Here is a 16901-nt window from a genome sequence, read left to right as displayed (position 1 = left end):
GTCCATAAGTTGTCTGTGTGCTTCCTTCATATAGTCTGATATGTTCATCATTCCTATTGCACCTCCCTTGTCAGCAGGTTTAATTATGATTTTTTTGTTGGTTTTCAGAGACTGTATGGCCTTTCTCTCCTGGGCACTGATGTTGGATGCTTGTCTCCTGTTAGTATCCATGATGGTGGATTTTATCACATGTCTGAAGGAGTCTATATATTTATCCAAATAAGGGTTGCGTCCAGGTGGAGGTGTCTAGTCTGACCTTTTATTTGTTGTTAGGATCCCTTTTCCTTCAGTCGGATTGTTTTCTGAATCTTCTGTATCATTGAAATATTCCCTCAGGGGCAGTCTCCTGAAATAATGTTCTATATCACTGCAGGGTCCGGTTTTATCCAGGGCCTTAGTAGGACAAAATGAGAGTCCTCTAGAAAACACGGCCAGCTCCACTTTGTTGGGTTTATAATCTGAGAGATTAATGACACAGATGCTTTTGTGTCTGGAATGGAGCGGTTGTCCAAGTTGTCAGGTTTTGGCTTTGTTTTGTATCTGTTTGCATAGAGTCCTGAATTGAGGCGCAATCTGTGTAGTTTATTTTCCTTGTTATGAATCAGAAAGGTCCGTAGTTTGTTGTAGTATTGTTGTAATTTTTGCTCTGTGTTTTCTGTAAGTGTTTTCCTCAGTGTTTCAAATTGCCCTTGGACTTTACTCTTTATTCTGTAGCAGACATGCAAAAGGTGATTCCTTAATCTCTCAGAAGTCCTGTGACAAAGGTTTTGTGCATAATGGGTATTGTAGGTATGAAGAATTGGGTTTGTAATCCAGAGTCCTTTGGGAATTAGATTCTCCTTTTTGCATTTAGATAAAAAAAAAATATCACTGTCCATTTGTGCACTTTTCTTCAGAAGTGGTTTTAGTTTCATAAAGATGCGGTACATTCTGGTATCCTCCACTTTGATACAGGAAAGATATATATCTTTGTACCGTGTTAGCCAGTAAATAGAAAAATATTTAGAATTGAGAGTCCTCAGTGGTTGATACCTTTTAATGGCCAACTGAAAAGATGGTAACAAATTGCAAGCTTTCGAGACTACTCAGGTCTCTTCATCAGGCATAGACTAATACAACACCTGAAGAATCACATATTTATGCACAACGCATCACAGAACTGTCATTATGGGAGAGTGATAAACAGTTTTGTCCATAAATATTGGAAAAGTTCGTAGATAAGGAGTTAATGTTTTATTGTTCTCTGATTGGGATCTGGTTCTGTGTTATGATGCCCCACAAGGTCTGAAATTCCTTAATTGATGTAAAAAGAAATAAATCCATGCGACACATTCATTCCTGCACTAAAATATTAAATATTAAAATATTAGTTTAATTTTGTATATGGTTTCGAAGTCCAATTTCTGAAATACCCAAAGCTTAACAATTTTCTTGTTGTCAACATTTTTAATTGACTTGTGATAAAAAAAAATTAATGGCTGACAGTTTACAGGAGATGGATTATGATGGACACTGCCGAACCCAATATTGGTTCAGTGAAGAAAGAGAAAGGCTGAGTATTGTAGAAGACAGCGTAAAGTCCCCTCTTGAATTACAGTATAACATAGAGGATACAGCTGTAGATGGGAAGCTTGCCAAACCTGACAGCTCATCCTGTGAGTTGTGCTGGGGTCAGAGTGGAGGTTATTGTGCTTGCAGACTAAAGCGACAGTACAACGTAATCTTGTTGGGGAGAAATGAAGTAGTTTCAGAAAGCTTCTTTTTTTTTTTTTGCATGTGAAACATGCAATCACTTCTTAAATGTTGGCCAAGTCCTATCTCCACCTTGAGTTTCTTGCAGAAGATTTTAATGAATTGCACAAAATGCATCTCCCTACTAAATCATTTCCTTAAAGGGAACCTGTCACCCCCAAAATGGAAGTTGAGCTAAGCCCACCGGCATCAGGGGCTTATCTACAGCATTCCGGAATGCTGTAGATAAGCCCCTGTTGTAACCTGAAAGATGAGAAAAAAGAGGTTAGATTATACTCCCCCAGGGGTTGGTTCCTCTGAGGTGGGCGTCGCGGTCCGGTCCGGGGCCTCCAATCTTCTTACAATCACGTCCTCTTCTTGTCTTCATGCCACAGCTCCGGCGCAGGCGTACTTTGCCCTGTTGAGGGCAGAGCAAAGTGCTGCAGTGTGCAGGTAGCGTGAAAGGTCAGAGAGGCCTGGCACCTGTGCACTGCAGTACTTTGCTCTGCCCTTCACAGGGCAAAAAAGTACACCTGTGCTGGAGCCACAGCGTGAAGACAAGAAGAGGACGTCATCCTATGAAGATGGGACCGCGACTCCCATCGGACCGGACCGCAGCGGGACCGCCCCTGGGTGAGTATAATATAACCTGTTTTTCTCATCTTTCAGGATACATCGGGGCTTATCTACAGCATTACAGGAGTGGGTAGATTTGGTCATGCGGCGGTTCAGCAGACAGAGGATCGCTGCAGGTTGTAGGCTTGTCGGAAGAGGTGGGTCTTCAGGTTCCTTTTGAAGGTTTCCGTGGTAGGCGAGAGCCTGATGTGTTGGGGTAGAGTTCCAGAGAATAGGGGAAGCACAGGAGAAGTCTTGTATGCGGTTGTGGGAGGAAGAGATGAGAGAGGAATGGAGGAGGAGATCATGGGAGGATCGAAGGTTGCATGTAGGTAGGTACTGGGAGACCATGTCTCAGATGTATGGAGGAGACAGGTTGTGAATTGCTTTGTATGTCATTGTTAGTGTTTTGAGCTGTAGCCTCTGGGCAATAGGAAGCCAATGAAGGGCCTGCCAGAGAGTAGAGGCTGGGGAATAATGGCGGATTAGTTGGGCAGCAGAGTTTAGGATGGATTGGAGTGGTGCTAGCGGAAAGGCCGGAGAGTAGGAGATTGCAGTAGTCAAAATCTGTATCTGTCCCAGAGCTTACATATCCATGCCCACTTCACCTACAAAGCACCATCCTGAGACTCCTGTAGTTTCTCAAATGGATAAATTGCTGCCCACATTTTCTCCTTCTTAATATCAGTGCATCTGTGCAATCTGTCAATATGTGTCAGGCATAATTACAGCCACCACTTACAGTGTACTGAGCAGTGATGCGAGCGGTGACTGAAGTCACTCTTTGCACACCCCCATGATGAAAAGCCAGGGGCTCCAGGAAGAAATAAGTTAATTTTCTATAAGTAGCCTCACTTTCCGAAATGGTGTCCAAGAAGCATTATAATGCTATTTGTTTACAGATAAACCCTATAATAGAAGGTAAATAGAGTTTATAGGGTGACAAGTTCCCTTTAATTTTTGACTACCTTTGCAATGCTTTAATCTTTGTGCCTGGAAAACCCTCTAAATGGGGTGTCTCGTGAAACATTTATGACATATCAATAGGATATGTTATAAATGTCTGATAAATGCAGAATGGAAATCCTCCATTTTGCATTGAGTTCAACCACTAGTGAGTGGAAAAGTGACTGTGCATGGGAGTTGTGTATTCAGAAATGAATGAAGAGAGTAGGTGCATGGATCACTACCTCTCCACTTACTGCTTGTAGGACATCGGACAGAATTGAGGATTGGAAGCTCTGGGAATAAATGCACATCCCAGAGATGGGACATACACATACCAGTCATTTATGACATGTCCTACCGATATGCTGTAATTGTCTCTAGTGAGATAACCCTTTTAACTTTTGTGCACCCTAGCAACTTCCCTCACTGATAACTTTAGATTTCACGCTGTTGCTGGGTTTTCTGACCTGAGGTAACTACTTCATAGGTTTTATATGAAGCATTTAGCCCAGTTGGGCCCGGTCTTCCAATGTAAGAATGGTTCGTGCTTCACATTAGATTGAAACTGACTCTACAATAATTTTTCAGTCGGCCTACATTGGGAATAAGCAGTCCAATGAACATTCGTTCCCCAGTGGGCTTTTCTGCATGCTACTCCCATTGTACAAGGTGAGCGATTACAGTAAGGCCGGTGTCACACTTGAGAGTGCAATACGAGAATCTCTCGCATCAATACCCAGCACTGCCGCCAGCACTCGGGACCGGAGCATGCAGCTGCATGTATTTCAATGTAGCCGCACACTCTGGTCCCCAGTGCCGGCGGCAGTGACGGGTATTGATGCGAGAGAATCGCGCGAGTTTATCTCATTGCACTTGCAAGTGTGACAGCGGCCTAACAAGCTAAGCTTTCTTCCCGGTGTCTGTTACAACTTCCCTCTCCTTGAAATCCAAAACAAAGGAAGAAAAACTTTTCATCTCATGCTATTGGTGTCAATTTATGCAATTGCGTTAGTCAAAACAGAGAGTTAAAGTCATGATATTTATCATATATCCTTTGTAGTCCTATTTTTTTCATCAAAGTAACCATATGAGGTTTGTGAGACATGTAGTTTTAAATTCGTGAGACATGTAGTTTTAAATTCCACCATTCAAAAGGGGACCTGTCACTATGAAAGTGCAGCAGGCACCATGTTATCCATCAGGGGGAGATGAGCAGATTGATATATAGTTTTGTGAGAAAAGATTCAGTATATCCTGTGATTTATTCATCTAAACTTGTTTTTTTTTTCTGGGATTTTGGGTCCAGTGGGCGGTCTTATAAGTAAGGCTTCTTTCACACTACCGTCTTCTGCTGTGCGTCGTTGTGCAGTAAAATGACTTATCGACGGACGTCACGAAAATAGTGAAACCCGTGTGTGACGCATCCATTGTAATGACGCATGCGTCGTTTGTGTTGTTGCCACAATGTCAAGGGAGAAATTTCCGGGAATTAAATGTCCGGGGACGAGAGAGAGAGAAATAAGTCTGGCCATGCTCAGAGGGGAAAAAAGTGATACGTCACTGGATTCCTGTGTGTGACGGCCAGTGACGGATCCTGCGTCCATAGGCTTCCATTATAGCCGACGACAGACAGCGCAGGACCCGTCGCAGACCGATTTTACGACGTGCAGAAAAAACGTTCCTCTGAATGTTTTCTCTGAACGACGGACCGCTATTTTCCAACGGATCCAGTGCACGACAGATGAAACGTATGGCCATCCGTCACAATCCGTCGCTAATACAAGTCTATGGGGAAATGCAGGATCCTGCATTCTCAAAAATCGACGGATTGTGACAGGAGCTGAAAGACGGAAGTGTGAAAGAGGCCTACGTGGCAGCTTTTTTGTATGTGTACTACATGTATAGACAGCTGTCCGTCACTGACAGGACTGCCCAGTGGGCCAGAAAACCCTGAAAGAGCAGGAGTTTTAGGCTGCGGTCACACTATCAGTATTTGGTCAGTATTTTACCTCAGAATTTATAATTCAAAGCCAGGAGTGGAACAATCAGAGGAAAAGTATAATAGAAACACATCACCTCTTCTGTATTTATCACCCACTCCTGGTTTTTGCTTACAGATGCTGAGGTAAAATACTGACCAAATACTGATCGTGTGACCGAAGCCTTAATGATGAAATCACAGGATCTACTGAATCTGTTCTCACAATACTGTATATCAATCTGCTCCGCTCCCCCAGCTCTATAACATACTGCATTTTCTTGGAGACAAGTTCTCTTTAATTTACGTACTGAAAGCATATGTATTTCTGGGGTGTGAAATGTTGTTGCTAGGGTTTTGTTTTTATGGTGGTCAATATACAGGGAAATACATTTAGTAACTGTATTCTGAAAGTCAGTGTGATTACGGCTGTACCAAATTATTTTAGTTTTTTCTTTTACTGCTTTTAACACCTAAATTAAATCGAAATTGATTTTTTTTTTAAGTCACCGTATTCTGACACCAATATCTTTTTTATTATTTTCTTTGAACTGTGAGAGTATTGTGTTTTTTTGGGTGGCTAAGCAGTAGTTTTTCATTGGCATTGTTTTGACATACATGTGATCTTTTGATCAATTATTCTATTTTTTCGTGGCAGCAAGGTGACTGAAAAAGGGCAATTATGTCTTCTATTTTTCTTTCTTTCAAAAGGGCATTATAATTTCTCATCATGGACTTTTACATTTTATACCAATATTTTTTATTTATTTTTTTTTTTTTTTTAATATGAGTGGTAAAAAGGGTTATTTAAAATTTGATATATTTGGGCTCTTTTTTTCAATTTCAAAATTAAGGCAATTAATGTAGGCTGTGATTTTTTTTTTTTTAATTATTATTAATGTACTCTGTATATTTATGTATCTCTTTGGTTGCTTCTACACTGCATTTCTCGAGTGTGGCACTGTATTGGAAATGTAGTGATTTACTGCATAATCGTCCCTGTTACATACAGGTGCCCTCTTCATACACCTGGACCCAAATCCTTTCTATAACTTGCTTTATACGAATTCTGAGCTACATGCACTCTTCAACATTAATTCCCAAAATTACAATAATATTTTTCTTTTTTCTTTTTACAATTGTATTCTGCAAATGGTCAAACGACTGTCATCATCTGAGCTCCCACATTGTACTGCTCTATGGTAGCAGGAATGGAGAAGAAATTAAAATTAGGTTCCGGTCAGAATATAATAAAATACTTGATGTGTTGGAAAGTAGTGCACGGATGCAGACAGATATACTGTATTTATATAATATAAAGTATACATAGAAGATAGGCATAGATGAGATTAGTCCTTGACAAAAACTGCAGCTATATGTTCTGTAAAACGCCTGAGCGTTTCAGAGAAATGTATACCTACCTGTGCTTTGGGCAGCATGAATCAATTACCAAGTTCTCTTTAAAGGGAATCTGACAGAAGGTTTTTGCTATTTATTCTGAGAACATCATAAGATAGGGCAAAAGAGCCTGATTCCAGGGATGTGTCACTTATTAGGCTGTGTTGTAATTTCAACACAATCAGTATTTTATTAGCAGGAGTTTAGCACTGCCGGACTACAGCTCTCATGCTAAGAAGTCAGGCTAATCTGTGTAACTGCGCCCCCCCCCCCCCCCAACTGATTGGCTGTTTGTTCACAGTGTATACAAGAAGCTGCCAGTCAGTGGTGTGTGCAGGGATATATACAGCCCACAAGTCTTCGCTCTGCTACATTGACATAAGACAAACAAGGATTCTATCAAAACTACAACAAGCAGCCCAGTAAATGACACATCTCTGGAATCAAGGTCTTTGCCACTGCTTTATACTGCTCTCAGGTTATATAACAATAGCTGCTGACAGATTTCCTTTAATTAGTTTCAAACATAAGCGTCAGTCATTAAATATAGGTTTATTATGTGGAGAAAAAAAAGCGTAGTAACGTATGAAAAGGTTTGTGGGATGTTTTATTTCAAGTCATACAGTGTTTCGTTGCTGACGAGATAGAAATCTGCTTTTGCCTTGTTCTGCTACGTAAAATGAACATCCCAATGAGACCTGATTCAGCCGGGATTACAGAAAAATTCCAAGATAAACAGATCTAATGACAGCCTGCTGTAGATCATGTTGTCGGTGCTAGTCTTTTCAGCCAGTATGGTAGAAGCAATACAATCCTGAGAATGTAGACACAACTACACTATATACTATGGCTTGTGCTTTCTTTAAAGATATATTTTTTTTTCCTTTTTTTATGAAATGTGTAACTGTAATGCCAAAACAATTAAATTTTCTTTGGTCAGGTCATAATTTTTGCTTAACTGCCAAAGTGATTCCCAGTACAATACATTCAATAGAATGCATGTGGATTACATTAGGAAATATTTCATAAGCTCCCTCTTATTATGTGGTATAAAACTGTATGGAGTCTGGGCCCACATAAAAACAGGAATGCTCTTTATCGATGGCAAAGATTTCTAGGAAGAGATGTCTAACAATAATGCAAAGCTCAATTGTTTGTTATAACCTTTTCAATAATAGAAATGAAAAATCCACATGGCGAGAATTTATTACTGCATTTTGTTACACGGTGAAGTGTATTTTATACTGTAGTTAGCTGGTACCTCTTGCCTAATTTTCAGGGGGACTTGAAATTCAAAATAGTTAAATCCTGAAATCAAGGTTGTTATTCATGTTTAGCCGTATAACAGGGGTGGGGAACCTCAGGGCCATTTCCGGCCCTCGATGACCTTTTATCAGGCCCCCGAGCAGATTCTCACATTGATGGGCAGGGAGGTAGGTGTAGTTTGATTGCTACCCTCTCATTCATTTCTTCTTGCTCTGTTAGCACACACGCAGTGTTCACTACTGAACACTGAAGGGCATGCAATGAAAGATTACGTCCTAAAACCAGTGCCACAATCAGGATGTACTTTTTGGGCGAAGTTTGTACGGCCCCCGAATGATGGTAGAAATATACAAATGGCCCTTGACAGAAAAAAGATTCCCCACCCCTGCCGTATAAGCTCAAACTATCTTTTAGATTTATTTTTTTATCCTGTATTTCAGCTCAGTAGGGTGTGCTTCCCACCTTTATATTTACATTCACACAATCCTTCACACATTTAAGAAATCAACACGCATACATTGCCAGTTACCTACTGAATCCTTTACTATTCAATTTGTGCAAATTGAAAGATAATAAATGAGAAAAAAAGAAGTATAAATGGTCGGTTGGTAGTGAAAGATGAACAATGAAAGCATTTCTTATTTTCACAACTCTTAAATATTTAGTGTCTCGTCACCAATGTACCGTAATTCCTGCATTATTTAAGGGTTATTCTTATGTTTGTTAATGGGTAAAATTGCAAAGTGCTTGTAAAAACAAGGAACTTTCCGATACTTCTCGGAATGTACCTGTTAAAATTCTTCTCTGTTCTTGCTTAATTGATTTCAGTTTTATTGTTTGCTACCAAGAAGCTGGCCACCACTACACTCTAGGAGTGGAAGCTTAACATGTGCAGTGTTTACAAGCTCTTTCTGGCTGGAATGGATTTGAAGCTGCTGTTCTGCCAGCTTTAGTTTAACTGTGCTCCTCCAATTCTTCGGAGGTACATCTGTCTCACGTATCAGCATTGGGGGAGCGCAAAGTTCAGGCCACTGGTGTGATAATGTCGCTGGACTGAGCTGTCAGTAAAATAGGAGCACTCCTTTCAATAAGCGGGAAGCTTGTGGAGCGCTGCTCTTCTGCCGAACATGAGACACCCCCTTTTAATATCTGTTTTCTCTGACCCTTGTCATTACTGGTTATAAACCTTCCAAGCCGCAACACCGAAAAATCCATTTAAAATAAATCAACCTATCAGTATCCACATAATCATGAATAAGGATTTAAGTCGACACATCATTAGATTTGGACACAAGGCTGCAAATGTTATCGAGTTCACATTTGCATTAGGAATTCAGCTTTTCTCTTCTGTACTAGTAGCAAAAAATGAAATTCATACTGTGACTAATTCATGAGATGAAGGACATTAATGGTGCTTGACAGACCCCATTGACTTGTAATAGTCTCAATCGAGTTCTGTCATGGTGTCCTTCATAAACTAAGTTGTAGTGTCCATGGCTGAATTTAATCATGACTTGATCATGATGATAGAAATACAAATTCTGCGTTTCTAACCCTATTTATCTACGTATGGTGCATACTTTGAAATAATTAAACTAAAATCACTCTGTATTTCTCACAGAGGCTTATTGCTCCAGGAAAACAGCAAGTTTGCCGAGGCTCTTCACTACTACAAGTTAGCAATTGGTAGCAGGCCTACACTGGCATGTGAGTAATGAATTTACATTTTATCTTCCCTGGTCACATCTGTATATCATTATCATTTCAGTCTTTTTTTTAAATAAGATGAAGGGCTAAAACCTCACCACAAAACCATCATCACAACTGGCATCCTAATTGGCAGTGTGTGGAGAGATGAAAGCTTTTAAAAAGCATGTAGGCCGAACTACTGATCGCCCATGGTGGTCCCTCAATTTATGAAATAAATTCATTGGCAGGACAGTCAACAATTAAATTTAAGCCCAGTAGTGTACCACTGGAATATTCTGTTTTGTGTGTGTGTTTTTTTTTTTAAATCTTTGCCAGTTTATGTACATATTCTAATATTTTCTTCTAATTATTTTTGTAGCGGCATACTTGAATACAGGTATAATTCTTATGAATCAGGGAAGAACGGAAGAAGCCAGAAGGACTTTCTTGAAATGCTCAGAAATCCCAGATGAAAACTTAAAAGATCCAAATGCTCATAAGAGTTCAGTGACCAGTTGCCTTTATAATCTGGGGAAGTTGTACCATGAACAAGGACAGTATGAGGTGAGTTTCTACAGACTTTTTTTGGTCAAATCCATTACCACCATAAATTATTTGCCCACCCCCCATAAAATGGTTAATTGCAAATGAAAGCAATTCATGGACACCAGTGCTATTTTTAAAGTTTTGCACACAAAAAGATCCATGGGGAGTAGCTTAAGCTGTGTATTTTTGCAAGTAACTAACTTCCACCTTTGACTTGAGAATTAGTGTGGATGATTCTGGTGGGACCCTTACAAGTTTCCGTCAGTAGCCCCTGGAGGTGCAACCAGAATCGCAGTGGTGTCCAAACATCAGCCGTTCTTTTTCCATTTCCTAATCTTTATCTTATTCCGTTTTATTCTTACAGCTGTTTTTGCCTTTGTGTCTATTTTAATACATTTTTGTAACATTTGTAAAGATTGTATTTTGCATTTATATCTTAAGCTAAGAATGTACGTTTTTTGTTTGCTGCTTTAAACCTACCCATGACCTCAAAGACCAAATAATAGACTAGCTGACCCTTTGAATGCTTGTATGCTAGACGCTAACCTGTTTGCTTCTGTAGAGTAAGCAGAGGAGAGGATAGCCGGTAAATGTTTGATTAGTGTAAGTGAAGAGGGGGCTCCCAAGCCCCCCGCCATCCAGTATGTGCACTGTGGATCCACTTAAGATTGATAAGCGTGTACACAGCAGATTATAAATCGGGTTAGCGCATAGGAGACATTAGATTTTTATTCACACCTTAAATATCTAATTCACATTTACATAATGTTAGTGTAATTAGAAGTGAAAATGATCCAAATCTTGTAGTTTTTAGACTAGGGATTTAATTAAAATATTTGCAAATTTAATCAGTGAAAGCTCTAATTACCTCAATCAGAGTAAGTGAATAAATTAGCTCTAATGAAAAAACATACAATTAAATAAAGTGTTTCCTGCTTTACATTTTTTATACTGTATTTTTATACCAATGTTTAACAATTTGACAAATTTTATATGTCCTTTTATTCATTTTCTGCAGGGTTTACAATTTGCAATACAGAGATTACAAGATACTTTAACCCCTCTTAATAGGAAGCAATAATTTTCATAAAGTATTAACCTGTCACTATACCCTTTATGAGCTGTGCATAATTGTCTCTTGAATACTTCTTATGAAATATCTACAAGACAGGTAGTGCGGAGAAATGGCTGCGTATGGAGTATAGTTAGTGCAATAGTGGTGTTTTGGGATGGTCCCGCGAGTAGAAATGTAGAGAAAACTCCTCTAAATAGTCAATCTATCAGAATTAACCAAGTCCCTGAGATGTTATTCCGCTCCTATGGTTAGGGTTATGAATTACCAAGCACTTCATGGATCTTCTCACATTATCCTCCTAAGTATTGGGATTTCATTTTTTTTTAAATATTATGATTGTTTTAATCAATGTAAATAAAATCCATTTACTGCATTCTTGTTAGGAATGATATTTTTTTGTGGAGAATACTTTAGTGGTTGTAGAAAAAATGATATTGCTACTGTATATGTGCTTGGAGACTTAATTCTATGGTCTAAATACGCTGGATTTCATGTTCTTTATTTTGCTAAGTGTGTTTCATCGGTCGAAAATTGTTCATTGTTTAAACATTACTCCATTGATTCACTTAAAATCTTCTCTGGTCAATACATAACTTTGTATAGTACTAATTGATTTAATTTTTGTCTCAGAAATTAATATTACACATGAAAATAAGATTATTTGTAATACATCTCATAAGAGAAATCTGCTTCGTTCTCCTCCTGGACTGATCATCCATTATCAATATTCTCGGTTCCCTGGTAAAACCTATATGTTGCAGACAGGTTATTCCATTTCTGAGACGTAAGATGACAGTTACTACTAATAAGATTGTATGTATAAGGGTGAGGGAGGAGGTAGCGGCCGAGCTCCTCTTTCCATTACCCCCTTCTTGTTTACATAATTTTATCCATAAATTTAGAATTTTGAAAATGAAAGATCAGTGATGACAGAAAAAGCAGATTTCTTTAATACAATGTATTATTTTCATGAGTATTACTGATTTATTAAATAAAAATTTAAACGACAGTTACTGTTGAATTCTAAACATTAGTGCTCGATTAGCTTCATGTATTGGTTACTGCATGCCTCATTTATTATGATGCAAAGCATGAGTAGTTTTAACAAAACTAGAAATTGTATCTAGAGAGGAATCTTGCCAGTTAGTAAAGTCCTGTGATCACAGCAGCATTGGCACCGATTCATGCACGTACTCTCTGCAGGGTACTAAATTAGAGTAGTGCGAGTGTAATGGGAGTTGTCAGGTTTGTTAGTAAACACTCAGTGGGTTGGGGCTGTACTATACCTACAGCATTACCAACAGTAATAACTATTAACAAATAATGGAGAAATAGATGTCTGACTCAATTGAAGAGTTTTTCCTCTAGACTGACAAACACTGTTGGCAAGTTTCTCTTCTGTTTTAATGTTGTCAATAATTTCTATGTGTTGTGTATTTTAGTGTACTGTACTGTAATAAATTAACCCAGTACCTCTTACTACTATAGATGCCAGGACAAACTATGTTCGTTTGAGACTGACTACATTGTAAATAGAATTTGGAAACCTTGCCACGAAGAATTAAATGATTGCTAATTGTTTTTAAATGGGAACTGTACTTTCAACAAATTTTGCTTAAAGCAATACTACAGACAATTTTTAAAACAATTTGTCAGTCAAATCTGCTGCTTTGTCCACTTATGAGCCACTTCTTCCCCTTCCCCAACATCCTGTACTCACCATTCCTTCTGACTACTAATTTCCATCTTGCTAAAAGACTGAATGTCAGGTTGAAATACAAAAGTCAAAAATGGTTCGGCACTCCGTATGTCAAGGTGGTGCTCGTAGAGAAACATAATTGCAAATTTTAAAGTCCCCTGCACTCACGTAATTTTGGATTAGTTCTTTATTCAATACTTAAGGAAATCCAATAGGATGCGTTTGGGCTGAATCACATCCTATTGGATTTCCTTGTTGATTGAATAAAATGACTAATTCAACATTACGTGAGTGCCGGGACTCTTTGAATGTCAGGTTACAAATTTGTTTTATACTCTGTGGGGACAGAATTGGGAATACGGAGTGATAAGAAGAGTAAGACAACAGACACAAAGATGCAGAACTAATATACTGAGCCTTGTAGCTAGTCTCCACCCAGAGCTGGAATCTCACCTACATACTGTAGCTCAGTACTGCTGTATAATCCCCTCTGTTCCTCTGCTGCTTTTGTCTGTAGGCTAGCTAAGGAATGAAGAGTAGGTATTCCGGTATGCGCACTGTGCTCTGCTGTGTATGGGAGAGATCATAGCAACTGGTTTCCTCCCACCAGCTCAGAGTCAATTGCCAATTACAGATTGAGCCTGCAGAAGGAAATAATGCAGGATACAAATTGTATAATGGCCAGAAAGAGTGTTATTTCTCGGTCCCCCATGACAGCACTACGGAGAGAGGGGATCCGCCCTTCAGGGACAGGAAACCTACAGTTAAAAGGGCGGTACCTCTCCCTCGCATCAGTTGGTTTCCTGTCCCTGACGGGGAACCTCTTTTCGGCAGTACCTGACACGAAGACGCCGTTTCCAAAGGACCGGGACCGGACAGTCGGGTTCTGGCAGCGTGGAGGCTCCTGCCGCGGCTCGTCCGGCACCCGAAGCCGCCACCGCTGGAACCGACGGGTTCTTCAGGGTGTGCGGGGGAGAGGCCGCCGCCAGACTCCGAGGGAGGAAGGGGCGCTGGTCACCCGGAGCTCAGGTGCCGGCTGCTGCACGCTCCGGGTGGAGAAAGATGGCCGCCGCTCCGGAAATGCGGCGTTAACTTCCGGGTCATCTCCGCGCGCATGCGCGGTACTCTCTCCTCTCCCTGGGATGTGCGCAGGACCGGAAGTGAGGCAGAACGCCGGGGGTGGCGCCGAATTCAAAAAGGGAGATGGTGCACACATAGTTGTCGCACTATCTCCCTGTAACCATGGAGGACAGCGATCCACAGCAGCTGCAGCCCAGACAGCAGCACCATAAGAAAGGGGACCCAAAGAGCTCCAGAAGAAGTGAATCAAGCAGTCGGTCCACACAGCGCAGCAGATCTGCTGCAGGGACTACCTCTCCTCCTCAAGAAGCTCCACTGCCAGACCCGGGCCCGCCTCCAGAATCGGTACCTGCCTCCACATCCGGATGGTGAGTGATCTCCGTGAAAGTGTACTTTTTTTTATAATAGGGCTCCCTCTTCTCCCTTACTAGGGTAAGAAGAGCCTGGAGAAAAAGAAAAATAGGGTCTGTCCCACCTGTAACAAAGCTTTGCCGGTAACCTGGAGAAAAAAGCTTTGTAAATCTTGCATTCAGCGATTATTATGTGAAGAGACCCCTGACTTCGCATCTGAACTAAAAACTATAATTAGATCTGAAGTTCAGAATGCCCTGTTATCTTCCAAAAAAGGGAAGGAAAAGGTGAAGGAGACGGTATATTCTCACTCTGTCCGATCCTCGTCTGAGGACGCGGACTCTGACGATTCCAAATCCTCCCTATCTTCCTCTGATGAAGATTCGGGCCGTCATTGCTTCCCACTAGAGGAAGTGGACGCTTTAGTTAAAGCCGTCAGAGCCACTATGGGGGTTGAGGATCCCAGACCCGATAAAACGGCTCAAGATATTATGTTCGGATCCTAATGTCCAGACACTGATCAAAAAAGAATGGGAAAAACCGGACAGGAGGAACTCTTCAGTACCCTCGCTTAAAAGAAATTATCCCTTCGATGATGAGGCGTCCACTTCTTGGGACAAGGCACCCAAATTGGACGTGGCAGTGGCCAAAGCCTCGAAAAAATTTGCGCTCCCGTTTGAGGATATGGGTACCCTCAAAGACCCCTTAGACAAGAAAGCGGATACCTTTCTTAAAGGGGCTTGGGAATCGGCTGGAGGTAGCTTGAGACCTGCAGTTGCAGCGACCTGCACCTCCAGATCTTTGATGGTGTGAGTTGACCAGCTGGAAAGCCAGATCAAGGACGGGTCACCCAGAAATAAATTGCTGGACTCAATCCCTGCAATTAGGGCAGCAGCAGCATTCCTAGCGGACTCCTCAGCGGACTCAGTACGTTTAACATCCAAGGCCGCTGCCCTCTCCAACGCAGCCAGAAGGACCCTATGGCTTAAGAGCTGGCCAGGGGATCTCCAGACAAAGTTGAAATTGTGTTCTATTCCATGTGAGGGAAATTTCTTGTTTGGGGAAACCCTGGATGACATCCTCCAGAAAGCAGGAGACAAAAAGAAGGGGTTTCCAAACCTGGGGCCAGCCCCATTTAAACAGTCCTTTCGTAACCGTAAATTTTTTCGTCGGAGACCTCCCAGAGAACAGAATAAATGGGAAGAAGGGAGAAGACGAGATAGAGGTTACCTCTTTGGCAACACCTCCCGTGATAAAAAATCCCCCAAATGACATTTTCCCTACGGTGGGGGGAAGGCTCACCTCATTTCTTCCTGCCTGGGAAAAAATATCCAACAACACCTGGATTTTAAGACTAATACAATCTGGTCTAAAAATAGATTTCTTTTCTCCCCCCCCCCCCCGAAATTATGTAGTGACAAAGACGAGGTCTTCGGCAGCAGAACAAGCGGCATTAGAGAAAGAAATTATTTCCCTACTGCAGAAAGCCGTAATTTAGGAGATCCCTCCTCAAGAAATAGAGGACGGGTTCTTTTCCCCTCTCTTTCTAGTACCGAAACCCGACGGGTCTTTTCGAACGATTATAAACTTGAAAAATCTAAACAACTATGTAAGAAATCACAAGTTCAAAATGGAAACAATAAAATCTACAACAAAAATTCTCTTCCCAAATTGCTACATGGTTGTGATAGACCTAACCGACGCATATTACCATGTGCCCATCCACGAACATTCTCAAAAATTTCTCAGGATGGCGGTGTCCATAAAGGGAAAAATAAGAAACTTCCAGTACAGGGCCCTCCCGTTCGGGATTTCTATTGCTCCGCGGATATTCACAAAAATAATAACGGAGATGATGGCCCACATAAGGGAACAAAACATTATCATAGTCCCTTACTTGGACGATTTTCTTATTGCCAGCGACTCGGCTCAAAGTTGCAGAGAACAGAGAGACCGAGTAATGACTATTCTAACGGACTTGGGTTGGCTCATAAATATAAAAAAAATCAAAATTGGAACCCTCTCAAGTGCAGGAGTTCCTAGGGCTGACGTTAGACTCCCAAGTTCAAGAATGCCGACTCCCGGGCCCCAAAAAAGACAAAATATTAACCATGATAGCACGAACACTGCAAAACCCCTCCATGACTCTAAGGAGGGCAATGTCACTGCTGGGGTCTCTATCTTCATGCCTGCCGGCGATACCCTTTGCACAATTCCACACAAGGGAGCTTCAGTGGCACATACTAGAATGGCAGGTAATATTAAAAAACAATTTAGAAAGCAGGGTCATTCTAAATTCCTCCGTTATTCATTCCCTTCTCTGGTGGGGAAAGAATCAGAATATCTCAAAAGGGATTCCTTGGGTACCAAAAATATCTCGGGTGATAACAACCGATGCAAGTCCCAAGGGGTGGGGGGCCCACATGGCAGACAAAGTGGCTCAGGGCAACTGGTCAATTCAGGAACTGTCAGCATCCTCAAATCAAAAAGAACTCTGGGCGGTGCATCAGGCTCTTCTATCATTC

At 41.0% G+C, this 16901-nt stretch overlaps 1 protein-coding gene across 1 annotated transcript in view; it reads left to right on the top strand.

The window, feature by feature from the left end:
• The window catches only part of TMTC2 (transmembrane O-mannosyltransferase targeting cadherins 2), a 364646-nt gene that overhangs the window by 210050 nt on the left and 137695 nt on the right, over nt 1-16901 (top strand). The window contains exons 5-6 of the mRNA XM_077265461.1: nt 9558-9643; nt 10005-10189. Coding sequence (XP_077121576.1) covers nt 9558-9643; nt 10005-10189 — 271 coding nt within the window. The remainder of the gene's footprint in view (nt 1-9557; nt 9644-10004; nt 10190-16901) is intronic.

The sequence above is a fragment of the Ranitomeya variabilis genome, chromosome 5, assembly GCF_051348905.1.
Source record: "Ranitomeya variabilis isolate aRanVar5 chromosome 5, aRanVar5.hap1, whole genome shotgun sequence".
In the NCBI taxonomy this organism is placed as follows: domain Eukaryota; kingdom Metazoa; phylum Chordata; class Amphibia; order Anura; family Dendrobatidae; genus Ranitomeya; species Ranitomeya variabilis.
Note: the sequence above shows the minus strand (reverse complement) of the source record. Positions and strands in the feature narration are given on the sequence as shown.